The 26,914-nt window shown below is 40.0% G+C and overlaps 2 protein-coding genes across 2 annotated transcripts in view; both read right to left on the bottom strand.

The window, feature by feature from the left end:
- The window catches only part of esama (endothelial cell adhesion molecule a), a 66,998-nt gene that overhangs the window by 31,188 nt on the left and 8,896 nt on the right, over positions 1-26,914 (bottom strand). The gene's annotated exons all lie outside the window — the stretch shown is intronic.
- On the bottom strand, positions 22,125-25,637 carry LOC143524938 (E3 SUMO-protein ligase ZBED1-like). The gene is made up of 2 exons (XM_077018341.1): positions 24,405-25,637; positions 22,125-23,755 (listed from the first exon to the last, which is right to left on the bottom strand). Exons 1-2 carry the CDS (start codon positions 25,123-25,125, stop codon positions 22,743-22,745), a joined length of 1,734 nt encoding a protein of 577 aa, XP_076874456.1. The 5' UTR covers positions 25,126-25,637; the 3' UTR covers positions 22,125-22,742.

Genomic DNA, 26,914 nt, shown 5'->3' with positions numbered 1-26,914 from the left:
TCACCAAAATATCCTATTTCATTACTGACATTAATGAGATATCAGTATGGTAGTACTTGGCCTCCATCTAGTGGCCATATTCTGACTGAAAACTATTGCTCACATGAAATACCACACAAACACACACAAAGCTGATCTCAGCATGTGATTTAGTTCTGTGATCTGAATTATTTTGCCAATGCACATTATTTTGATCCTTTTAGCCCTTTAGTGCCCCAATTGAACCTTTTTTTGCACATTGATTTATTTGTGCATTTTTTCCACTCAAACAGCTTCTTTTTCACATTTAGGGTCTAAAGGACCTTTGCCTTTGCCTATTGAGGCCAAGAGGCCTATTCGTGTGTGAACCCGCCAATTGCCGCTTGCGGCTATATTTCTTATTATTATTATTATTATTTTTCCCCCTGTAAAACGCATACTGCAGCCTAGACCGTAAGGCCCAGAAAGACCAAACTTGCCAGCAAGGTGCAGCAGGTGTGCAATGAGAGAAATAGAGACAGGGACCCACATTGGCCTGATGGTGGCGCTATAGCGCACCATTTTGCGTTTTGGTCCTTATCTCCCAAACCGTAGGGCCTAGAAACAAAATTCCACTTCTGATGGATTCCTTGGCTCAAGCCAAACAAAAAAGCCTCAAGAACCATTAAGCTCCGCCTACTTAGATTTTTTGCTAATTTGCATAATATGCAAAACCTACTTTTTTGTACTAGTCCCTGGTTTTTCATCGGATCACCACAACCTTGGTGTCAAAATATTCAGGAGAATCTCATTATCAAAGTTGCTTAAAAACATTTTGAGATTTGCATACAGTCTGGTTGTCACATGTCAATCAATAGCTCCGAGGCGTGGCCAAATTTACTTAAACAGCCATATCTCAGCAACGCTTTGACCGATCTTCATAAAATTTTAACAGTTGTTAGGGCACATGACTCCAAGGTCATAGGTCAAAGCTGGCCACGATTGTCCAATAGGGGGCGCTATAACATGGGAAAAACTGTATCTCAGAAACCATTAGTCACATCAAGCCAAAACTTTACAGGCATCATCAGGGGCCCAAGTGATATCAAGACACACAATGATGACATCATCACTCAAAAAACATGGCCGCCATGAGCCAATAAATTTTTATTTGAATTAATTGGCCATTTGACAGACTTACCATTGGCCAAACAACATGAAACCTCACCACTGTGCATATCTCAGGACTATGTGTCATGCTGTGCAGTTTTGAAACATTTGGCCACTAGGTGGCGCTATTTGTGAAAATCATGCATAACTCCTCCAAATTTTCACTTAGGAACATGCAACTTGTTTCTTTTTATTCCTTGCAGTAGACCTGACAACTTTGCAATTACAAGTCCTATTAAAAAATGCATACTTTTGTCACATTCATCTATTGTTTGAAAATAGCTATTTACAAACTAGTCATAGGAATTTGATCCAATTATGGAAAAATTGCTATGAGCATAATCAGTAGACTCTGTAGGTAAAAACTGAGTAAAAAAATGTTAGATTTTTATTTTTCTGATTGGTCCATTTTCCCATTATATCATTGTGGCCATGCCATATATGACCTATATTGCTATAACTCATAAACCATGTATGCAATCAATTCCCAATTTGAAAGGCTTTTATATCCTGAAGTCCTTGTGAGGTATGCCAAGTTTGGTTCAAATTGGCCTGTCGGGGGCGCTACAGTACCCAAAAACCTAAGAAAACATAAAAACTCATGCTGCAATCTTGTTATGCAGAATACAGACAAGTAATTGGTCTTGTATGATCCAGATCAATAAGTTCTATAACATTGCAATTGCATCTTATAACAAAAAGTGCACTGCCTGACCAGAAATGAACCTTTTAATTAACCAAAATGTCATATTGCATTACTGAGATTAATGAGATATCAGTATGGTAGTACTTGGGCTCCATCTAGTGGCCAAACATCGGAACGGACTGAAAACTATTTCTCACATGAAATACCACACAAACACACACACAAAGCTGATCTCAGCATGTGATTTAGTTCTGTGATTTGAATCATTTTGCCAATACACATTATTTTGATCCTTTTGGGCCTTTAGTGCCCCAATTGAACATTTTTTTGCACATTGATTTATTTGTGCATTTTTTCCACTCAAACAGCTTCTTTTGGGTCTAAAGAACCTATTGGGTCTATTGCCTATTGAAGCCAAGTGGCCTATTCGTGTGTGAACCCGCCAATTGCCGCTTGCGGCTATATTTATTATTATTTTTCTACTGATAAAACGCATACTGCAGCCTAGACCGTAAGGCCCAGGGAGACCAAACTTGGCAGGATGGTGTAGTCTCTTTGCGAGACCGTGCTAAAGCACAGAGACCCACATTGGCCTGATGGTGGCGCTATAGCGCACCATTTTGCGTTTTGGTCCATATCTCCCAAACCGTAGGGCCTAGAAACAAAATTCCACTTCTGATGGATTCCTTGGCTCAAGCCAAACAAAAAAGCCTCAAGAACCATTAAGCTCCGCCTACTTAGATTTTTTGCTAATTTGCATAATATGCAAAACCTACTTTTTTATACTAGTCCCTGGTTTTTTATCGGATCACCACAACCTTGGTGTCAAAATATTCAGGAGAATCTCATTATCAAAGTTGCTTAAAAACATTTTGAGATTTGCATATAGTCTGGCTGTCACATGTCAATCAATAGCTCCAAGGCGTGGCCAAATTTACTTAAACAGCCATATCTCAGCAACGCTTTGACCGATCTTCATAAAATTTTAACAGTTGTTAGGGCACATGACTCTGAGGTCACAGGTCAAAGCTGGCCACGATTGTCCAATAGGGGGCGCTATAACATGGGAAAAACTGTTTCTCAGAAACCATTAGTCACATCAAGCCAAAACTTTACAGGCATCATCAGGGGCCCAAGTGATATCAAGACACACAATGATGACATCATAACTCAAAAAACATGGCCGCCATGAGCCAATTAATTTTTATTTGAAATAATTGGCCATTTGACAGACTTACCATTGGCCAAACAACATGAAACCTCACCACTTTGCACATCTCAGGACTTCGTGTCATGCTGTGCAGTTTTGAAACTATTGGCCACTAGGTGGCGCTATTTGTGAAAATCATGCATAACTCCTCCAAATTTTCACTTAGGAACATGCAACTTGTTTCATTTTATTCCTTGCAGTAGACCTGACAACTTTGCAATTACAAGTCCTATTAAAAAATGCATACTTTTGTCACATTCATCAATTGTTTGAAAATAGCTATTTACAAACTAGTCATAGGAATTTGATCCAATTATGGAAAAATTGCTATGAGCATAATCAGTAGACTCTGATGATAAAAAGTGATTAAAAAAATGTTGGATTTTTATTTTTCTGATTGGTCCATTTTCCCATTATATCATTGTGGCCATGCCATATATGACCTATATTGCTATAACTCATAAAGCATGTATGCAATCAACTCCCAATTTGAAAGGCTTTTATATCCTGAAGTCCTTGTGAGGTCTGCCAAGTTTGGTTCAAATTGGCCTGTCGGGGGCGCTACAGTACCCAAAAACCTAAGAAAACATATAAACTCATGCTGCAATCTTGTTATGCAGAATACAGACAAGTAATTGGTCTTGTATGATCCAGATCAATAAGTTCTATAACATTGCAATTGCATCTTATAACAAAAAGTGCACTGCCTGACCAGAAATGAACCTTTTAATTCACCAAAATGTCATATTGCATTACTGAGATTAATGAGATATCAGTATGGTAGTACTTGGGCTCCATCTAGTGGCCAAACATCGGAACGGACTGAAAACTATTGCTCACATGAAACACCACACAAACACACACACAAAGCTGATCTCAGCATGTGATTTAGTTCTGTGATCTGACTCAATTTCCCAATACACATTATTTTGATCCTTTTGGGCCTTTAGTGCCCCAATTGAACCTTTTTTTGCACATTGATTTATTTGTGCATTTTTTCCACTCAAACAGCTTCTTTTGGGTCTAAAGGACCTATTGGGTCTATTGCCTATTGAAGCCAAGTGGCCTATTCGTGTGTGAACCCGCCAATTGCCGCTTGCGGCTATATTTATTATTATTTTTCTCCGCATAAAACGCATACTGCAGCCTAGACCGTAAGGCCCAGAGACACCAAACTTGGCAGAATGGTGTAGTCTCTTTGCGAGACCGTGCCAAAGCACAGAGACCCACATTGGCCTGATGGTGGCGCTATAGCGCACCATTTTGCGTTTTGGTCCATATCTCCCAAACCGTAGGGCCTAGACACAAAATTCCACTTCAGGTGCATTCCTTGGCTTCAGACAAACAAAAAAGCCTCAAGAACCATTAAGCTCCGCCTACTTAGATTTTTTGCTAATTTGCATAATATGCAAAACCTACTTTTTTATACTAGTCCCTGGTTTTTCATCGGATCACCACAAACTTGGTGTCAAAATATTCAGGAGAATCTCATTATCAAAGTTGCTTAAAAACATTTTGAGATTTGCATACAGTCTGGTTGTCACATGTCAATCAATAGCTCCGAGGCGTGGCCAAATTTACTTAAACAGCCATATCTCAGCAACGCTTTGACCGATCTTCATAAAATTTTAACCGTTGTTAGGGCACATGACTACGAGGTCATACGTCAAAGCTGGCCACGATTGTCCAATAGGGGGCGCTATAACATGGGAAAAACTGTATCTCAGAAACCATTAGTCACATCAAGCCAAAACTTTACAGGCATCATCAGGGGCCCAAGTGATATCAAGACACACAATGATGACATCATCACTCAAAAAACATGGCCGCCATGAGCCAATTAATTTTTATTTGAATTAATTGGCCATTTGACAGACTTACCATTGGCCAAACAACATCAAACCTCACCACTGTGCATATCTCAGGACTATGTGTCATGCTGTGCAGTTTTGAAACATTTGGCCACTAGGTGGCGCTATTTGTGAAAATCATGCATAACTCCTCCAAATTTTCACTTAGGAACATGCAACTTGTTTCTTTTTATTCCTTGCAGTAGACCTGACAACTTTGCAATTACAAGTCCTATTAAAAAATGCAGACTTTTGTCACATTCATCAATTGTTTGAAAATAGCTCTTTAAGAACTAGTCATAGGAATTTGATCCAATTATGGCAAAATTGCTATGAGCATAATCAGTAGACTCTGTAGGTAAAAAGTGATTAAAAAAATTTTGGATTTTTATTTTTCTGATTGGTCCATTTTCCCATTATATCATTGTGGCCATGCCATATATGACCTATATTGCTATAACTCATAAACCATGTATGCAATCAACTCCCAATTTAAAAGGCTTTTATATCCTGAAGTCCTTGTGAGGCATGCCAAGTTTGGTTCAAATTGGCCTGTCGGGGGCGCTACAGTACCCAAAAACCTAAGAAAACATAAAAACTCATGCTGCAATCTTGTTATGCAGAATACAGACAAGTAATTGGTCTTGTATGATCCAGATCAATAAGTTCTATAACATTGCAATTGCATCTTATAACAAAAAGTGCACTGCCTGACCAGAAATGAACCTTTTAATTCACCAAAATGTCATATTGCATTACTGAGATTAATGAGATATCAGTATGGTAGTACTTGGGCTCCATCTAGTGGCCATACATTGAAACGAACTGAAAACTATTGCTCACATGAAACACCACACAAAAACACACACAAAGCTGATCTCAGCATGTGATTTAGTTCTGTGATTTGAATCATTTTGCCAATACACATTATTTTGATCCTTTTGGGCCTTTAGTGCCCCAATTGAACATTTTTTTGCACATTGATTTATTTGTGCATTTTTTCCACTCAAACAGCTTCTTTTGGGTCTAAAGGACCTATTGGGTCTATTGCCTATTGAAGCCAAGTGGCCTATTCGTGTGTGAACCCGCCAATTGCCGCTTGCGGCTATATTTAGGGTTCACACACGTAGTGTGGGAAACCTATTGTAATTGCTCGAATTTTTCTTCTTTTTTTTTCTTCTTATTAGGGTTCACACACGTAGTGTGGGAAACCTATTGTAATTGCTGAGATTTTTCTTATTAGGGTTCACACACGTAGTGTGGGAAACCTATTGTAATTGCTGAGATTTTTCTTATTATTATTATTATTATTTTTCCCCCTGTAAAACGCATACTGCAGCCTAGACCGTAAGGCCCAGAAAGACCAAACTTGCCAGCAAGGTGCAGCAGGTGTGCAATGAGAGAAATAGAGACAGGGACCCACATTGGCCTGATGGTGGCGCTATAGCGCACCATTTTGCGTTTTGGTCCATATCTCCCAAACCGTAGGGCCTAGAAACAAAATTCCACTTCTGATGGATTCCTTGGCTCAAGCCAAACAAAAAAGCCTCAAGAACCATTAAGCTCCGCCTACTTAGATTTTTTGCTAATTTGCATAATATGCAAAACCTACTTTTTTGTACTAGTCCCTGGTTTTTCATCGGATCACCACAAGCTTGGTGTCAAAATATTCAGGAGAGTCTCATTATCAAAGTTGCTTAAAAACATTTTGAGATTTGCATACAGTTTGGTTGTCACATGTCAATCAATAGCTCCAAGGCGTGGCCAAATTTACTTAAACAGCCATATCTCAGCAACGCTTTGACCGATCTTCATAAAATTTTAACCGTTGTTAGGGCACATGACTACGAGGTCATACGTCAAAGCTGGCCACGATTGTCCAATAGGGGGCGCTATAACATGGGAAAAACTGTATCTCAGAAACCATAAGTCACATCAAGCCAAAACTTTACAGGCATCATCAGGGGCCCAAGTGATATCAAGACACACAATGATGACATCATCACTCAAAAAACATGGCCGCCATGAGCCAATTAATTTTTATTTGAATTAATTGGCCATTTGACAGACTTACCATTGGCCAAACAACATGAAACCTCACCACTGTGCATATCCCAGGACTATGTGTCATGCTGTGCAGTTTTAAAACATTTGGCCACTAGGTGGCGCTATTTGTGAAAATCATGCATAACTCCTCCAAATGTTCACTTAGGAACATGCAACTTGTTTCTTTTTATTCCTTGCAGTAGACCTGACAACTTTGCAATTACAAGTCCTATTAAAAAATGCATACTTTTGTCACATTCATCTATTGTTTGAAAATAGCTATTTACAAACTAGTCATAGGAATTTGATCCAATTATGGAAAAATTGCTATGAGCATAATCAGTAGACTCTGTAGGTAAAAACTGATTAAAAAAATGTTGGATTTTTATTTATCTGATTGGTCCATTTTCCCATTATATCATTGTGGCCATGCCATATATGACCTATATTGCTATAACTCATAAACCATGTATGCAATCAACTCCCAATTTGAAAGGCTTTTATATCCTGAAGTCCTTGTGAGGTATGCCAAGTTTGGTTCAAATTGGCCTGTCGGGGGCGCTACAGTACCCAAAAACCTAAGAAAACATAAAAACTCATGCTGCAATCTTGTTATGCAGAATACAGACAAGTAATTGGTCTTGTATGATCCAGATCAATAAGTTCTATAACATTGCAATTGCATCTTATAACAAAAAGTGCACTGCCTGACCAGAAATGAACCTTTTAATTCACCAAAATGTCTTATTGCATTACTGAGATTAATGAGATATCAGTATGGTGGTACTTGGGCTCCATCTAGTGGCCAAACATCAGAACGGACTGAAAACTATTGCTCACGTGAAACACCACACAAACACACACACAAAGCTGATCTCAGCATGTGATTTAGTTCTGTGATTTGAATCATTTTGCCAATACACATTATTTTGATCCTTTTGGGCCTTTAGTGCCCCAATTGAAAATTTTTTTGCACATTGATTTATTTGTGCATTTTTTCCACTCAAACAGCTTCTTTTGGGTCTAAAGGACCTATTGGGTCTATTGCCTATTGAAGCCAAGTGGCCTATTCGTGTGTGAACCCGCCAATTGCCGCTTGTTATTAGGGTTCACACACACAGTGTGGGAAACCTATTGTAATTGCTGAAGTTTTTCTTATTATTATTTTTCCCCCTGTAAAACGCATACTGCAGCCTAGACAGTAAGGCCCAGAAAGACCAAACTTGGCAACAAGGTGCAGCAGGTGTGCAATGAGAGAAATAGAGACAGGGACCCACATTGGCCTGATGGTGGCGCTATAGCGCAGCATTTTGCGTTTTGGTCCATATCTCCCACAACGTAGGGCCTAGAAACAAAATTCCACTTCTGTTGGATTCCTTGGGTCAAGGCAAATAAAAAATAAATTTGAACTATTAAGCTCCGCCTACTTAGATTTTTTGCTAATTTGCATAATATGCAAAACCTACTTTTTTGTACTAGTCCCTGGTTTTTCATCGGATCACCACAACCTTGGTGTCAAAATATTCAGGAGAATCTCATTATCAAAGTTGCTTAAAAACATTTTGAGATTTGCATACAGTCTGGTTGTCACATGTCAATCAATAGCTCCAAGGCGTGGCCAAATTTACTTAAACAGCCATATCTCAGCAACACTTTGATGGATCTTCATAAAATTTTAACAGTTGTTAGGGCACATGACTCCGAGGTTATAGGTCAAAGCTGGCCACGATTGTCCACTAGGGGGCGCTATAACATGGGAAAAACTGTATCTCAGAAACCATTAGTCACATCAAGCCAAAACTTTACAGGCATCATCAGGGGCCCAAGTGATATCAAGACACACAATGATGACATCATCACTCAAAAAACATGGCCGCCATGAGCCAATTAATTTTTATTTGAATTAATTGGCCATTTGACAGACTTACCATTGGCCAAACAACATGAAACCTTACCACTGTGCATATCTCAGGACTATGTGTCATGCTGTGCAGTTTTAAAACATTTGGCCACAAGGTGGCGCTATTTGTGAAAATCATGCATAACTCCTCCAAATTTTCACTTAGGAACATGCAACTTGCTTCTTTTTATTCCTTGCCGTAGACCTGACAACTTTGCAATTGCAAGTCCTAAAAAAAAATGCATACTTTTGTCACATTCATCTATTGTTTGAAAATAGCTATTTACAAACTAGTCATAGGAATTTGATCCAATTATGGAAAAATTGCTATGAGCATAATCAGTAGACTCTGTAGGTAAAAACTGATTAAAAAAATGTTGGATTTTTATTTATCTGATTGGTCCATGTTCCCATTATATCATTGTGGCCATGCCATATATGACCTATATTGCTATAACTCATAAACCATGTATGCAATCAACTCCCAATTTGAAAGGCTTTTATATCCTGAAGTCCTTGTGAGGTATGCCAAGTTTGGTTCAAATTGGCCTGTCGGGGGCGCTACAGTACCCAAAAACCTAAGAAAACATAAAAACTCATGCTGCAATCTTGTTATGCAGAATACAGACAAGTAATTGGTCTTGTATGATCCAGATCAATAAGTTCTATAACATTGCAATTGCATCTTATAACAAAAAGTGCACTGCCTGACCAGAAATGAACCTTTTAATTCACCAAAATGTCATTGCATTACTGATATTAATGAGATATCAGTATGATAGTACTTGGGCTCCATCTAGTGGCCAAACACCGAAACTGACTGAAAACTATTGCTCACATGAAACACCACACAAACACACACAAAGCTGATCTCAGCATGTGATTTAGTTCTGTGATCTGAATCATTTTGCCAATACACATTATTTTGATCCTTTTCGGCCTTTAGTGCCTCAACTGAATCTTTTTTTTTTACATAAAGTACACAGCCTGACCAGAAACGAACCTTTTAATTCACCAAAATATCCTATTTCATTACTGACATTAATGAGATATCAGTATGGTAGTACTTGGCCTCCATCTAGTGGCCATATTCTGACTGAAAACTATTGCTCACATGAAATACCACACAAACACACACAAAGCTGATCTCAGCATGTGATTTAGTTCTGTGATCTGAATTATTTTGCCAATGCACATTATTTTGATCCTTTTAGCCCTTTAGTGCCCCAATTGAACCTTTTTTTGCACATTGATTTATTTGTGCATTTTTTCCACTCAAACAGCTTCTTTTTCACATTTAGGGTCTAAAGGACCTTTGCCTTTGCCTATTGAGGCCAAGAGGCCTATTCGTGTGTGAACCCGCCAATTGCCGCTTGCGGCTATATTTATTATTATTATTATTTTTCCCCCTGTAAAACGCATACTGCAGCCTAGACCGTAAGGCCCAGAAAGACCAAACTTGCCAGCAAGGTGCAGCAGGTGTGCAATGAGAGAAATAGAGACAGGGACCCACATTGGCCTGATGGTGGCGCTATAGCGCACCATTTTGCGTTTTGGTCCATATCTCTCAAACCGTAGGGCCTAGAAACAAAATTCCACTTCTGATGGATTCCTTGGCTCAAGCCAAACAAAAAAGCCTCAAGAACCATTAAGCTCCGCCTACTTAGATTTTTTGCTAATTTGCATAATATGCAAAACCTACTTTTTTGTACTAGTCCCTGGTTTTTCATCGGATCACCACAAGCTTGGTGTCAAAATATTCAGGAGAGTCTCATTATCAAAGTTGCTTAAAAACATTTTGAGATTTGCATACAGTTTGGTTGTCACATGTCAATCAATAGCTCCAAGGCGTGGCCAAATTTACTTAAACAGCCATATCTCAGCAACGCTTTGACCGATCTTCATAAAATTTTAACCGTTGTTAGGGCACATGACTACGAGGTCATACGTCAAAGCTGGCCACGATTGTCCAATAGGGGGCGCTATAACATGGGAAAAACTGTATCTCAGAAACCATAAGTCACATCAAGCCAAAACTTTACAGGCATCATCAGGGGCCCAAGTGATATCAAGACACACAATGATGACATCATCACTCAAAAAACATGGCCGCCATGAGCCAATTAATTTTTATTTGAATTAATTGGCCATTTGACAGACTTACCATTGGCCAAACAACATGAAACCTCACCACTGTGCATATCCCAGGACTATGTGTCATGCTGTGCAGTTTTAAAACATTTGGCCACTAGGTGGCGCTATTTGTGAAAATCATGCATAACTCCTCCAAATTTTCACTTAGGAACATGCAACTTGTTTCTTTTTATTCCTTGCAGTAGACCTGACAACTTTGCAATTACAAGTCCTATTAAAAAATGCATACTTTTGTCACATTCATCTATTGTTTGAAAATAGCTATTTACAAACTAGTCATAGGAATTTGATCCAATTATGGAAAAATTGCTATGAGCATAATCAGTAGACTCTGTAGGTAAAAACTGATTAAAAAAATGTTGGATTTTTATTTATCTGATTGGTCCATTTTCCCATTATATCATTGTGGCCATGCCATATATGACCTATATTGCTATAACTCATAAACCATGTATGCAATCAACTCCCAATTTGAAAGGCTTTTATATCCTGAAGTCCTTGTGAGGTATGCCAAGTTTGGTTCAAATTGGCCTGTCGGGGGCACTAGAGTACCCAAAAACCTAAGAAAACATAAAAACTCATGCTGCAATCTTGTTATGCAGAATACAGACAAGTAATTGGTCTTGTATGATCCAGATCAATAAGTTCTATAACATTGCATTTACATCTTATAACAAAAAGTGCACTGCCTGACCGGAAATGAACCTTTTAATTCACCAAAATGTCATTGCATTACTGAGATTAATGAGATATCAGTATGGTAGTACTTGGGCTCCATCTAGTGGCCAAACACCGAAACTGACTGAAAACTATTGCTCACATGAAATACCACACAAACACACACAAAGCTGATTTCAGCATGTGATTTAGTTCTGTGATTTGAATCATTTTGCCAATACAAATTATTTTGATCCTTTTGGGCCTTTAGTGCCCCAATTGAACATTTTTTTGCACATTGATTTATTTGTGCATTTTTTCCACTCAAACAGCTTCTTTTGGGTCTAAAGGACCTATTGGGTCTATTGCCTATTGAAGCCAAGTGGCCTATTCGTGTGTGAACCCGCCAATTGCCGCTTGCGGCTATATTGGCAATTATAATTGCTTAGATAATAATCTAAAACTGTAACTACAGCCTACGGCATACATCCTACAACCATGAAACTTGGCAGAAAGGTGTAGTCTCTTTGCAAGACCGAGCACAAGTACAGAGACCCATATTGGCCTGATGGTGGCGCTATAGCGCACCATTTTGCGTTTTGGTCCATATCTCCCACACCGTAGGTCCTAGAAACAAAATTCCACTTCAGGTGCATTCCTTGGCTCCAGACAAACAAAAAAGCCTCAAGAACCATTAAGCTCCGCCTACTTAGATTTTTTGCTAATTTGCATAATATGCAAAACCTACTTTTTTATACTAGTCCCTGGTTTTTCATCGGATCACCACAACCTTGGTGTCAAAATATTCAGGAGAATCTCATTATCAAAGTTGCTTAAAAACATTTTGAGATTTGCATACAGTCTGGTTGTCACATGTCAATCAATAGCTCCGAGGCGTGGCCAAATTTACTTAAACAGCTATATCTCAGCAACGCTTTGACCAATCTTTATAAAAATTTATCAGTTGTTAGGGCACATGACTCAAAGGTCACAGGTCAAAGCTGGCCACGATTGTCCAATAGGGGGCGCTATAACATGGGAAAAACTGTTTCTCAGAAACCATTAGTCATATTAAGACAAAACTTTACATGCATCATCAGGGGCCCAAGTGGTATCAAGGCACACATTGATGACATCATCACTTAAAAAACATGGCCACCATTCACCAATTAATTGGTTTTGGCCATTTCACAGGCTTAACATAAGTACATACACATGAAACAGATATGGTATGTTCATCTACACACCCACACACATCTGAATCATTTTGGCAATATCTCCCACACTGTAGGGCCTAAGCAGAGAACTGCTAAACCACGCACGCTGGCCATTCTCACACACGCAGAGCGCCCTCCCTTCCTCCACTCCCTCCAGACTCCCCCGTCCTTCGAACAACCCAATGGCGATGCCTCCACCCCTCTCTCTTTCACATGCACTCACAAAAACACAGGCCTCTCTAAAAAATAAAACGCAAATACACATTATTTTGATCCTTTTGGGCTTTTAGTGCCTCAATTGAACCTTTTTTTGCACATTGATGTAATTATGCCTTTTTTCCACTGAAACAGCTTCTTTTCACTTTTAGGTCTAAAGGACCTTATGGGTTTCTTTTTGCCTATAGAGCCCAAGAGGCCTATTCGTGTGTGAACCCGCCAATTGCCGCTTGCGGCTATATTTATTATTATTATTTTTCTCCGCATAAAACGCATACTGCAGCCTAAACCGTAAGGCCCAGGGAGACCAAACTTGGCAGACTGGTGTAGTCTGTTTGCGGGACCGTGCTAAAGTACAGAGACCCACATTGGCCTGATGGTGGCGCTATAGCGCAGCATTTTGCGTTTTGGTCCATATCTCCCACCCCGTAGGTCGTAGAAACAAAATTCCACTTCAGGTGCATTCCTTGGCTCCAGACAAACAAAAAAGCCTCAAGAACCATTAAGCTCCGCCTACTTAGATTTTTTGCTAATTTGCATAATATGCAAAACCTACTTTTTTATACTAGTCCCTGGTTTTTCATCTGATCACCACAATCTTGGTGTCAAAATATTCACAAGAATCTCATTATCAAGGAACATCAACAAAACTGTGACATTGGTATACAGTCTGGTTGTCACATGTCAATCAATAGCTCTGAGGCGTGGCCAAATTGACTTCAGCAGCTATATCTCAGCAATGCTTTGACCTACCTTTATGAAAATTTATCAGCTGTTAGGGCACATGACTCAGAGGCCACAGGTCAAAGCTGGCCACGATTGTCCAATAGGGGGCGCTATAACATGGGGAAATTTGTTTCTCAGAAACCATTAGTCACATCAAGCCCAAACTTTACAGGCATCATCAGGGGCCCAAGTGGTATCAAGGCACACAATGATGACCTCATCACTCAAAAAACATGGCCGCCATGAGCCAATTAATTTTTATTTGAATTAATTGGCCATTTGACAGACTTACCATTGGCCAATCAACATGAAACCTCATCACTGTGCATATCCCAGGACTATGTCTCATACTGTGCAGTAATGAAACATTTGGCCACTAGGTGGCGCTATTTGTGAAAATCATGCATAACTCCTCCAAATTTTCACTTAGGAACATGCAACTTGTTTCTTTTTATACCTTGCAGTAGACCTGACAACTTTGCAATTACAAGTCCTATTAAAAAACGCATACTTTTGTCACATTCATCAATTGTTTGAAAATAGCTCTTTAAGAACTAGTCCTAGGAATTTGATCCAATGATGGCAAAAATGGCATAGGCATAATCTGTAGACACTGTAGTTAACTAAATTTGGAAAAAATGTTGCATTTTTATTTGTCTGATTGGTCAATTTTTCCATTATATCCTTCTGGCCATGCCATAAATGACCTTTATTGCTATAACTCATAAACCATGTAAGTGATCAACTCCCAATTTGAAAGGCTTTTATAGACTGAGGTCCTTGTGAGGTAGGCCAAGTTTGGTTCAAATTGGCCTGTCGGAGGCGCTACAGTACCCAAAAACCTGAGAAATCATAAAAACTCACGCAGCAATCTTGTTATGCAGAATACAGACAAGTAATGGGGCTTGTATGATTCAGATCAATGAGGTCTATAACATTGCAATTAAATCTCATAACAAAAAGTGCACTGCCTGACCAGAAATGAACCTTTTAATTCACCAAAATGTCATTGCATTACTGAGATTAATGAGATATCAGTATGATAGTACTTGGGCTCCATCTAGTGGCCAAACACCGAAACTGACTGAAAACAATTGCTCACATGAAACACCACACAAACGCACAGAAAGCTGATCTCAGCATGTGATTTAGTTCTGTGATCTGAATCATTTTGCCAATACACATTATTTTGATCCTTTTGGGCCTTTAGTGCCTCAGTTGAATTGAATGTTTTGTCACATTGATTTACTTATGCATTTTTTCCACTCAAACAGCTTCTATTCACTTTTGGGTCTAAAGGACCTATTGGGCTTCTTTTTGCCTATTGAGGCCAAGAGGCCAATTTGTTGGTCTAAAAGACCCTTTGGGCTTTTTTGCCTTTTTTTGTGTGAACCCGCCAATCGCCGCTTGCGGCTATATTTATTATTATTTTTCTCCGCATAAAACGCATACTGCAGCCTAAACCGTAAGGCCCAGGAAGACCAAACTTGGCAGACTGGTGTAGTCTGTTTGCGGGACCGTGCTTAAGTACAGACACCCAAATTGGCCTGATGGTGGCGCTATAGCGCAGCATTTTGCGTTTTGGTCCATATCTCCCACCCCGTAGGTCGTAGAAACAAAATTCCACTTCAGTTGCATTCCTTGGCTCCAGACAAACAAAAAAGCCTCAAGAACCATTAAGCTCCGCCTACTTAGATTTTTTGCTAATTTGCATAATATGCAAAACCTACTTTTTTATACTAGTCCCTGGTTTTTCATCTGATCACCACAATCTTGGTGTCAAAATATTCACAAGAATCTCATTATCAAGGAACATCAACAAAACGGTGACATTGGTATACAGTCTGGTTGTCACATGTCAATCAATAGCTCTGAGGCGTGGCCAAATTGACTTCAGCAGCTATATCTCAGCAATGCTTTGACCAATCTTCATGAAAATTTATCAGTTGTTAGGGCACATGACTCAGAGGTCACAGGTCAAAGCTGGCCACGATTGTCCAATAGGGGGCGCTATAACATGGGAAAAACTGTTTCTCAGAAACCATTAGTCACATCAAGCCAAGACTTTACAGGCATCATCAGGGGCCCAAGTGGTATCAAGGCACACAATGATGACCTCATCACTCAAAAAACATGGCCGCCATGAGCCAATTAATTTTAATTTTAATTAATTGGCCATTTGGCAGACTTACCATAGGTACATGCACATGAAACTGACATGGTATGTTCATGTACACACCCTCTAAGACATACTCATGTTAGAAGGGAATTGCACCACTAGGTGGCGCTATACTAGAAAATCCAGAATTTCTCCTACATATTTTCACTTATCAAGAAATGCTTGCACTCATATGATTGTATGCAGAATTCCTAGCAACTTTCTAATTACATGTGCTTTGCAAAAATGTACCACTTTTTCACTATTATCAAATATATATAACTTGTCATTTTCATACTAGTCCTAGCATTTTAACTCCATCACCTTTAAATCACACCTTGTAATACTCAGCAGACTCTGAAATGCTAAGATTAGCGAGAAAATCCTAAGGTTTTCACAAATTAATATTTTTCATATGCATCACAATGCTACCATCATAACACATCAAATTCACAGTTCAATAACTACGCCATAGTATGTCTGATTGTTAGGAAAATTGACATCCACATTCACATGACCATTGTGGTGCTGTGTGCCAAGTTTGAGCCAAATCCGTCTACAAACAGCTCTACAGTGAATATTTTCATTTTCCATACTGACCAGTGCAGGGAGGCATAGACAGCTGCTAAGACACGCACGTTCTCACACACGCTGCCCCCCTCCTCCACTCCCCCATCCTTCTAACACTACAACCCATGGGCTCTCCCTCCCCCTCTCTCTCTTTCACATGCACTCACACAAACAAAGGCCTCTCTGGCCTATAGGTTTCACATACACACTAATTCTAGCCATTACTTCCAATTACCCAGTGACTAATATACAGATATTTAGCTTCTTTTTTCCACACACCCTCACACAGGACTTCCTATATGCTTCATATATACATTTCTCTAGCCATTTCCAACACACTAACTGATATTTAGCTTCATTTTTCCATCCACACTCTCAACACATGCCCTCTATACATCCTGAAATGACATAAGAGAGGACAGAGATATGTAATTCACATTTCACACACAACCTCTATATAACTGCATGCTTTACTTATCATCAAAGACTTGTTAGGCCAAGTTTGAGCCAAATCCGTCCACAAACAGCTCTACAGTGAATATTTTCATTTTCCATACTGAGCTGTGCAGGGAGAAGACGAGAGCTGCTCAGCCCACACGCACGTGCCATTCTCGCACACGCTGCCCCCCTCCTCCACTCCCCCATCCTTCTAACATTTTACAACCCATGGGCTCTCCCTCTTCCCTCTCTCTCTTTCACATGCACTCACACAAACAAAGGCCTCTCTGGCCTATAGGTTTTACATACACACTAACTCTAGCCATTACTACCAATTACCCAGTGACTAATATACAGATATTTAGCTTCTTTTTTTCCACACACCCTCACACAGGACTTCCTATATGCTTCATATATACATTTCTCTAGCCATTTCCAACACACTAACTGATATTTAGCTTCACTTTTCCATCCACACTCTCAACTCATGCCCTCTATACATCCTGAAATGACATAAGAGAGGACAGAGATATGTAATTCACATTTCACACACAACCTCTATATAACTGCATGCTTTACTTATCATCAAAGTCTTGTTAGATACACATTCCTAGTGGCCTCCCTACTATGGGCACAACAGTGAGAACATGTCAGAGTAGGGATGAGAACATCATGAACAGGCAAAGATAAGAATATTTGTGTTATTTTATTGTATAGTAAGCCATCACTCTTTGGTTTGTTTGAGATTCACATGTGACAGATTTTGTCAGCTAAATGACAAGGGTTAAAGAGTGGGGTTTACATGTGGGGCATTAACAAGAGCTCTCCTGCTGCTATGTTCACAACTTCTGACAAATTCAGCCAAAGGTACATTTATTTGACTAGGCCCCTGGGTCAGTGTGTCAGTGCTTTTAACCTAATCTCAGCATTTGATTTAGTTGTATGGTCTGAATCATTTTGTTTAATGTCTTCCTCACTGTATGGCCTAGAAACAAAATTCTACTTCAGCTGTATTCCTTTGCTCAATCCAACCAAAAAAGCCTCAAGAAGCCCTTACTGCATACATGAAAAAACACACAAACACACACATACAAAGCTAATCACAGCATTTGATTAACTTCTATGATCTGAATCATTTTGCCATGACATTTTGTTTTGATCTTTTGGGCCTTTATTGCCCCAGTTGAATAATTTTTTGCAAATTACTTTATCTGTCCATTTTTTGGACTGAAGTAGCTTCATATCACTTGTTGGTCTAAAAGACCCTTTGGGCTTTTGTGGCTTTTTTTGTGTGAACCCGCCAATCGCCGCTTGCGGCTATATTGTTCTTTTTAATTTTCTTACCTCTGATTAGTTGTTAGGATCACTGATTTAAATTCTGGGTTTGTTCCATTGTTTTGCATTATATGCACTATGGGTTAGACCATGAAGATCACTGACCCAAATTCTGTCTCACTCAGATTTGTATTATCACATTCCACCTCTCCATCCATCCTACGTCCATCCTACGTCAAGCCTACATCCATCTTGCATCAACCCTGCATCCATCCTGTATCCATCCTACGTCCATCCTACAAGCACCCTCATTCCTCGTGCACTCCTATCGCACCTCACAGCCCATCCAGGGCCATCGGCTGTCACCCAATCCAAACGCCCTTCTCCAACCCCTCACTCCAACACTGTTACAAACCCTGACTGTTACTGAGCAATATAATTTTAATAACTTTGCATTTAAAGGGCTTTACTAACTGATATATGCCATGAGCTTAAATATTAACATTAACATATTAACATTCAGTTTTTCTTCTAAATCCTTTGAAAAATCAAACTTGTTAAATGCATGTCTTTCTGGTGAGTAAACATGCTCCTCCCATTCTTAAGGTCATGAAAAGCCTTATTGTAACGGCGCTCGCGCCACGGAGCGAGGAGACGGACACAAATGCTGAGAAGAGCGAGATATTTTATTAAAGGACATACCGTATGCAGAGTCGTTGTCACAAGCAGGGGTCGTAACGGGAGAGCCATCAAGGTGGGACAAATACAGGGGCATAATGAATCAGGTAAAACAAAATCAAGGCAGGGTAACACAGAACAGAGAACAACGGGCGATCAGGACTAAGTACAATGACAGTGTGAACCAACACAAACCGACAGAGTAGACAAAACCACGGATGACTCGACTGGGGGAATGACGGGACTTAAATACATAGAACTGAAACAAGGAACAGGTGATAATGACACGGGGGCGTGGTAACAAACGAGGAATCACGGAGACAACGAGTAGGGCGGGACAAACAGGCAGGGAATACAGACATGAGGGAACCCAGAGTGACAGCTACGAGAGGGGGCGTTGCCCTACGTGACACTTATAAGGGGACAAACACAGGAAGTGTAGCCATGGAGACACAGGTCGCTGGCCCTGGGTTCTGGACCATTGTAAAGCACTCCATCTACTCTTATCTATTGACTATTAACCCAAGTCAGTGACCGTGGCCACATCCTTGTCCATAAAAGGCAGGAACCCAACAGTGAAATGTATGAGTGTGACTGTATGAATAGCTGTACAGGATTTGCTGTGTAAAATTCTGAGTGGGAAGTGAAGCAGTCTAACCCCTTCTGTGGTTCTGAGGGCACTGTAGTTGTGTTCTGAGGGCACTGTAGATGTGTTCTGAGGGCACTGTAGTTGTGTTCTGAGGGCACTGTAGATGTGTTCTGAGGGCACTGTAGATGTGTTCTGAGGGCACTGTAGATGTGTTCTGTCTCAGTCAGTGGGTGCTAAGCCTGAGTGCCTCCATCCAATACTCCACCAGCTAATAACAGACTTAGACACACACGCTCATGCACACACACACACACACACACACACACACACACACACACACACACACACACACACACACACACACACACACACACACACACACACGCTTCTTCCTGACCGTTTCCATTAAGCCTTTGACTTACATTACTCTAATGACTTCAGGCAAAACATCTGAAATATCTGAGCATGTTCTTGACAAACACATCTCATCAATGTAAGGCAGCAACTACAGGATGTAAATAGACTGAAACAGCAGCCCAGACTCTCACATCCTTCTGCCCAAGACAGGATCCTAAGCTATTTCCTCTGTGGGGAGTTGGTGCAATACTGTCAAGTTATAACTTGAAATCAACAGTCCTCCTGAAAAGGTACATTCAGTAAACTAAATGAACATCTTGACCTTTGTTTCTTGGTAACCTATTGTCATGCTGCTATTCTGCATTCTTTAGCATGTAGGCCTCACATCACTAGTTGGTGTGCATTAGCCAGTCAGCATAGCTTCTCTTGGTAACACCAAGTCCCACGAGACAGGAGACAATAGTGGCGGTCTCCTGGAGCCTACAAAGGGCCTCTTTGCTGCTGTAGTGTCTAACAGGGATCCAGTAACAGGAAGGCAGGGTGGAGTCCTGGTCAACAAAGCTACACCCCCCCCCACCCCATCCTGTTGAGATTAGACCACAGACAAAACCACCAGTGACCACAATCTGTGAAAGTCATTTTTTAAAGACCTATTGTTTAAGAGATTCACTCACAAGCATTGATATTGTGTAAATTGTGATATTTCTTGACAAATTAAGTTAAAGGCTCGTCTCCCTTGTGATTCTTCCATTATCTATACATGTCCATGTCTGTATACACCTTTAGAAGAGCCTTTTCACTCAGGCAATGTTTAAATGGACGCCTACCTGACTACCTGTATTTTGATTCTGTAGGCAAACATTCAATGCGCCCAGATTCATTCAAGCTATTACATATGATATCACTGGTTAGCTCAATGTGTATCTCACACCCAGAATCACTCTCTCTCACACACACACACACACACACACACACACACACACACACACACACACACACACACACACACACACACACACACACACACACACACAGACACTCACTCTCTCTCTCTCTCTCTCTCTCTCTCTCTCTCTCTCTCTCTCCCTCTCTCCCTCTCCCCTTTATTCTGTATCAACCAACTAAATCCCAATCCATCAGATTGTGGACATTTCCACTATCTCAGTTCGTGCCCAGGAAGGATCCTCCCTCTATATCTCTGTGCCGCAGGCTGGAAGAGGAATGACGTCCTAACCGTGCCCGTGAAATGCATTTATTTATTTTGTGGCATTATCAAGCTAATCTGGGAGCTGAGCAATTGCTGTGTGCGAGAATGCCAGAGCTTATCAGGGAGTGGTAGGCAACCCAGGGAGGAAGTGGAGACCAGTAGAGGAAAAGCCCAAACGGATGTGCTTCCTGGAGATACACAACCCCAGGGATCTGCCGTGGCCGTTAGCAGTCCAGTTTCTCCCCTTGTCTTTGAAATTCAAAAGAAAACACCTTGTGGCTGCCTAAACAATGCAAGTTCTTCTCCGCAGACCAGGAAAGAAGGCACAGCATGAGCGCACACACAAGGCCACACTGTTCCTCCGCCAGCCAGACACGGTCTGCAGGTATAATGTCAGCTGGTATAAATACACCCTTCCACTTTCATGTACAGGATTCAACCTCAGCAATTATCAACGCAAATGTTACAATTGTTAATGTTTGAGGTAAAAACAACCAGATGTGTCAATTCCAGGTTCAGAAAGTAAAAGTCCTCACCAGGATTTTGCTCAAGCTTGCTAGATTTTCTAATTAGTGCAATCCAGGTAAAATTAGTGGAACACAATCCAGGAAGCCTGAGCAAAATCCTGGTGAGGACTTTTACTTTCTGAACCTGGAATTGACACCTCTGAAAACAACAAATTCCTCTTTACACCAATACATACCACACAAATACCAGCATCCTAAATGGTAGATAAAAAACCAACAAACTAATAATTAAATCGAATAGTAAATAAATAAATCTAAAAGTGGTTTTAATAATAAATTCAACTTCAAGTTAAAATGAACATTAGTTGCTTAAATTATTTCCTTGATGCTTAAGAAGATTAAGCCTGACCCTTGTGTAAAGGAATTCCCAATGACTGAGCTTGGGCACTTCAGTTCAGTCCAAGACGAGATGTGTCACGTGTGAAAAACCTGCCCTTGGTGTAACAGGCTTTTATAATCTTAATGTTAAAGTACATCAGAACACAACAGCATTCCTAGTACAGGGTAGGGCTGCACGATATTGGAAAAATCTGACATTGCGATATTTCGGTTTTCTGCGATATATATTGCGATATTAAACAATGCAGCTTTTCACCAGAGCTGACCAAAAATTGAAGTAAATGACCCAACAAATGAGAAAAGGTAAATGAGACAATGTATGTTTATTACTAAGAAATTCTTATCCTAAGTAAGTGGCTCATATATGAGTGATATATTATAGAAGGAATACAGTAGAAGATTACAGACTTCTACATCGCTGTGTTCATTTGAAACAGCATTAAATCAAGCTTCAAGCTTCAATAGGGAATTAACATGAATGAACCTTTTATTTAACAATGAAGTTATTTTCAAGTTGTAAACAAAATAGCAGCTATACAACATTTCCCTGAGTGGTATACATACATTTTAAAATAAATGTCATGCTGATATAAAATAATATAAATTTAAATAAAGTTATAATAATATCCACATGGCACCTTTGAATCACAAACTAAAGGTTTTAAAATAACGTTTTCAGTGCCAAAGTAAAACAACTGCTGGTGATTGTGTCTAAACAAAGATAAGGTTAACCTTTTGAACACCATCAACCCTTCTAATGTATAAAATAAATCTCTTAATTTAAATGAAACTCAACTGTTGCATACAGTAAAATCTAATAACTAAACATCTGGAGCTGCACTGCTCAAATAAGCTTAGAGGTTTTTGGATAAAAATACCAGTCTATCCACCATTGCAGGCTTGAGACAAGAACGCTGGCAAGTGATGATGTTTCCACTTGCACTAAAAAGCCTCTCTGAGGGAGAGCTTGTAGCAGGAATACAAAGATACTTGCGTGCAAGTTTCGCAAGACGTGGAAAGCTCACTTTGTGTGTTTTCCACCATGCAAGTGGATCCTCTTCTTTGTCAATTGAAGGTGTAAGCAGGTAGTTGTTTAACTCTGCATCCACAGCATCCTTAAGGGTCGGAGAAGAATCACCCTTTGCAGCAGTTCCACTCTGTTTAAAGAAACTTCCCAAGGACTTCTTGGCTTTTTTTGCCTGGGATGTGTCAGCAACTTTGGGCTCCACTTCAGTGCTGGAGCTTGAAGTCTCCTGACATTCCAGCATCTCTGATGTCAGTCGGGCCTTGACTTTGGGCTTGTTGTCTGCACTGATGAACTCCATCTTGAACCGAGGGTCCAAAGAAGATGCCATATTTAGCAGCTCCTGAGTAGCTTCATCTTCATATTTCTCGTTGAGGTAGTCCAAAATCTCACTCTTCAGCTTCTTTGTCAGGTCTGTGTCTTCCTCTTGCCTTTGCAGAATTGAAGTGTTAAAGAGATGAAGAACTGGCTTCACATACGACACACTTACATAGTCTTCGCCTGAAAGGGCATCCGTGAAGTCCAGAAGAGGGCCCAGAGTCTTACTTACAGATTCCAGGACGTCTATGTCTTGCCAGGTTGGAATTAGATGCCGTACCTTCTTTTCTGCAGACAGGACCAGTGTTAAAGCCTTCTGCTGCTCTAGTATCCTGCTCATCATCATTTGTCTAGAACCCCATCTTGTTTGGCACTCTGATATGAGGGAATGTGATGGTAGATTCAGTTCCTTCTGAGCTTTTTCAAGAGCAACTCTGGCCTTCCAGCTGTGAGAAAAGTGACACACCAGCTTCTTGCAGACACCTGTAGCACGGTTGATGCGTTCTTCATTTTTGACTGCATTTTCTAGGGGAAAAGACAGCACAACATACTAAGTAATTCTTGGCTTTGAACCAAAATAATAATAATAATATGCACAATAAAATGCTCAACATGTTTTACAGCTCATTAAATTAAGACAACATATTTTCTGCATACTTTTTTACATTTTAAAACAGCTACATATTCATTTTCAAAGAATATGCCTCATGAACTTTATTAGTAATGTGCCCTACAGTTTTTAAATGTGCCCCTATAACGACAAGCAACTGTTACTGTATGCATGTTCACTGAATGTAAGTATACATGTATGTTACATGTTCATTTACCATCAGTTAAATGTTGGTGTAGAACTTGTTAGATTGTCAACACTTAAATGTAAGGTGACCTAACCTTATGAATCACCTATGAATGGAGACATTTATCCTATTACTTTGACACCCACAGTCTGTATCTGAGACAGCCATAAACGGCCAGTTTAGCGTTCGTTAGTAGGTTGGCTAACTTCGCTAATATTAAGTTTAACCGTTATTACACAAAACGTTGTGGTGGCAAACATAAAAAAGTGTTGATGTCGGTAGTTGAGGAGTTAAGTTAAGAACAACCAAATATTTTAGCCACAGTTCAGCCTTGCATGTTATATAATGTTTTATACCTTAACATATTCATGACTTACCAACAGCAAGATGCAGTCTGTGTCCAAAGCACTGCAGCCTGGTCCACTTGTTCAGGGCGGCTGCCTTGACCATATTGGCTGCGTTGTCTGTTGTAATGCAGACTTGACGTCCCTCATCAAGGCTCCAAGCAGCCACTGCTTCTCTCATCCCCGTTGCGATGTTCTCACTTGTATGGTCCTCCGGGAAAAATGTCGTTTGCAAACAGCGGCTTTTCAGTTGGAAATCCTCAGTAATGAAGTGGACGGTCAGACTTATATATGGGTCCGTTGTCCGGCTGGACCACATGTCTGTTGTAGTTGCATAATAATACACTTGCGACAGCTCCGCTTCAACTTGTGCCTTGCACTTCTCGTACATCTGTGGGATGCCAACTTGAGAAAAATATGTGCGTGATGGTAACTCGTACCGCTTATCAAGGGTCCGGATCATTTTTTTAAATCCCTCTTTGGTAACTGTGTTCATTGGTACCATATCTTTCGCGAGGTGAAAAGTTATTGCATCAGTGATTTCTCTCTGTCGCTTGGAACCTCTCTCATATGGTGTGACACTAGCAAATGCATCTAAAACAGTTTTCTGTTTTGGATAGCATCCAGATCTGGCTTTGCACTGGTCATGCAGAGCTTTGTGGTGGCGTTTCAAATGATCAAACAAATTAGTCGTGTTGCCTCGTAACAACTGCAAGGCATTGTCGACAAAGACACTGTTTTTGGTCAACGTCATCCTTTCTGTAGCCAAAATAGTTCCATATATCTGACGTTGATTTCCTTTTTGCAATTAAATCCTCTCTTTCTGTATTTTCCCTCTGCTCTCCACTCATTTTGAACGCGAAGTGGGGGAGGGGCCGCTTCAGGTGTTGACTGATAAGAATGACTGGATGCGTCACTGTAGCCGGGTTTCTATCCAAACCATTCGAAAAAATAATGCGCAATTTCCAAGTTTCGGCAGAAAAAATGCGAATTAAGCCTTGTTTCCATTCATTACAGTTATGCGAATAAACTTTAGATCACGTGAGAGGACGCCAAACAATAGTGGTTTTACGTCCATCTGGCAGTTACGCATTTTTGCACGTTGAGGTTTTGAAACATTTTTTTCTTTTTCTTTTCTATACATGGAGAAGTTAAATTCAATTTTTGCTCTCTCCAGAACTGTTTTTGTATGCATTTGCCATCTTTACATCGCGATCATGTACAGAACCACATGACTTGAGGCATGATACGTCATCGTTTATGCGAAAACCCTTTTCCATCCAGTTTTTCCGAATTTTGGCGATGCAATAGTCTAACTTTTCCACCTCCTCCCAGCGTAAAAATCTTTTTGCGATATTTGGGGCTTTTTTCGAATTTTGGACTTTTTCCATCCAGCTTTTTTCATGCGTATTTTCAAAATGCGCAAAAACTCGGTTACATTGCTTTAAATAACATTGCACGTCCTGCGATGTGACTATCGTGCATGCGTACATCGCGATGACGATGCGGAAACGATCTATCGTGCAGCCCTAGTACAGGGTGTTTTCAGATTGTAATAAGACATACACTTAGGTGATGTCCCATAGCCACAGGGAGGATTGGTTCTGTGTCCTGGACTATTAGGTCTTATTTATGTTTTTAAATGAATACATTTGGGGTGTTTATTACATTTATGGTTTGTTTATGGTTTGTAATGAACAAAACCATTAACATGACATTATTAATCCATTACTATTCAGATGATCTAGGATTAGGGTTAGGTTAGGGTAAAGCTAACTCATTACCATGACATTACAAATCCATTACTATTCGGATGATCTAGGGTTAGGGTTAGGTTAGGTTAACTCTTTCACATTACTGTGACATTATAAATCCATTACTATTCAGATGATCAACAGATCAGCTCAGGCCAACATCACAGTGATGACGATGATGAAAAGGACATCTTTAAAGGACAGGTATTGTCTTTTGTCCAATTATAACCACTGACTTATCACTGACATCATGCCTTCTTTGATCAGTGAGAGCAATTATGAAATAGATGTGATTGTGTGTGTGTGTGTGTGTGTGTGTGTGTGTGTGTGTGTGTGTGTGTGTGTGTGTGTGTGTGTGTGTGTGTGTGTGTGAGAAGATGAGAGGAGATTCATCCCCTACTGACTGTGTGAGGTCACCACTACCCGTAACCCTAACACACTCTCAAATACACTCACTGCAATCAGGGTTATCACTAACCCTGACCCTGACCCTATGATCCTAACCCACAAAGGTGTAGTGTAGAGGCACAGAAGCAACAGAGAAAGCACTCAGCTGAAGCCTTAATAGAAAAGGCATAAAATAAATTATCACAAAATGTCAAGTCAAGCATGACGAGGGTGCTAGGTCTGAGAAAGTGCTTTATATATTATATTCCTTTACAAACAGAGACCAGTGCCAGTGCTATAACAATTTAGATCCCTCCCTATAAACAAAAAATTAATGAGTAGCTAATTCAAGCTTAAATAATTTGTAAAGCACAAAGGTAATGTAGTAGTAGTGCAGTGATG

This window comes from Brachyhypopomus gauderio, chromosome 10 (genome assembly GCF_052324685.1).
Source record: "Brachyhypopomus gauderio isolate BG-103 chromosome 10, BGAUD_0.2, whole genome shotgun sequence".
In the NCBI taxonomy this organism is placed as follows: Eukaryota; Metazoa; Chordata; class Actinopteri; order Gymnotiformes; family Hypopomidae; genus Brachyhypopomus; species Brachyhypopomus gauderio.
This window is presented reverse-complemented; position numbering and strand designations above follow the sequence as displayed.

What these genes read in the sequence shown, in the direction of transcription:
- LOC143524938 (XM_077018341.1), bottom strand. Translation starts at nt 25,125, where the DNA reads ATGACGTTGACCAAAAACAGTGTCTTTGTCGACAATGCCTTGCAGTTG. An exon ending in CAGACTGCATCTTGCTGTTG is followed by an intron (nt 23,756 to 24,404) that starts GTAAGTCATGAA and finishes CTTTTCCCCTAG; the next exon opens with AAAATGCAGTCAAAAATGAA.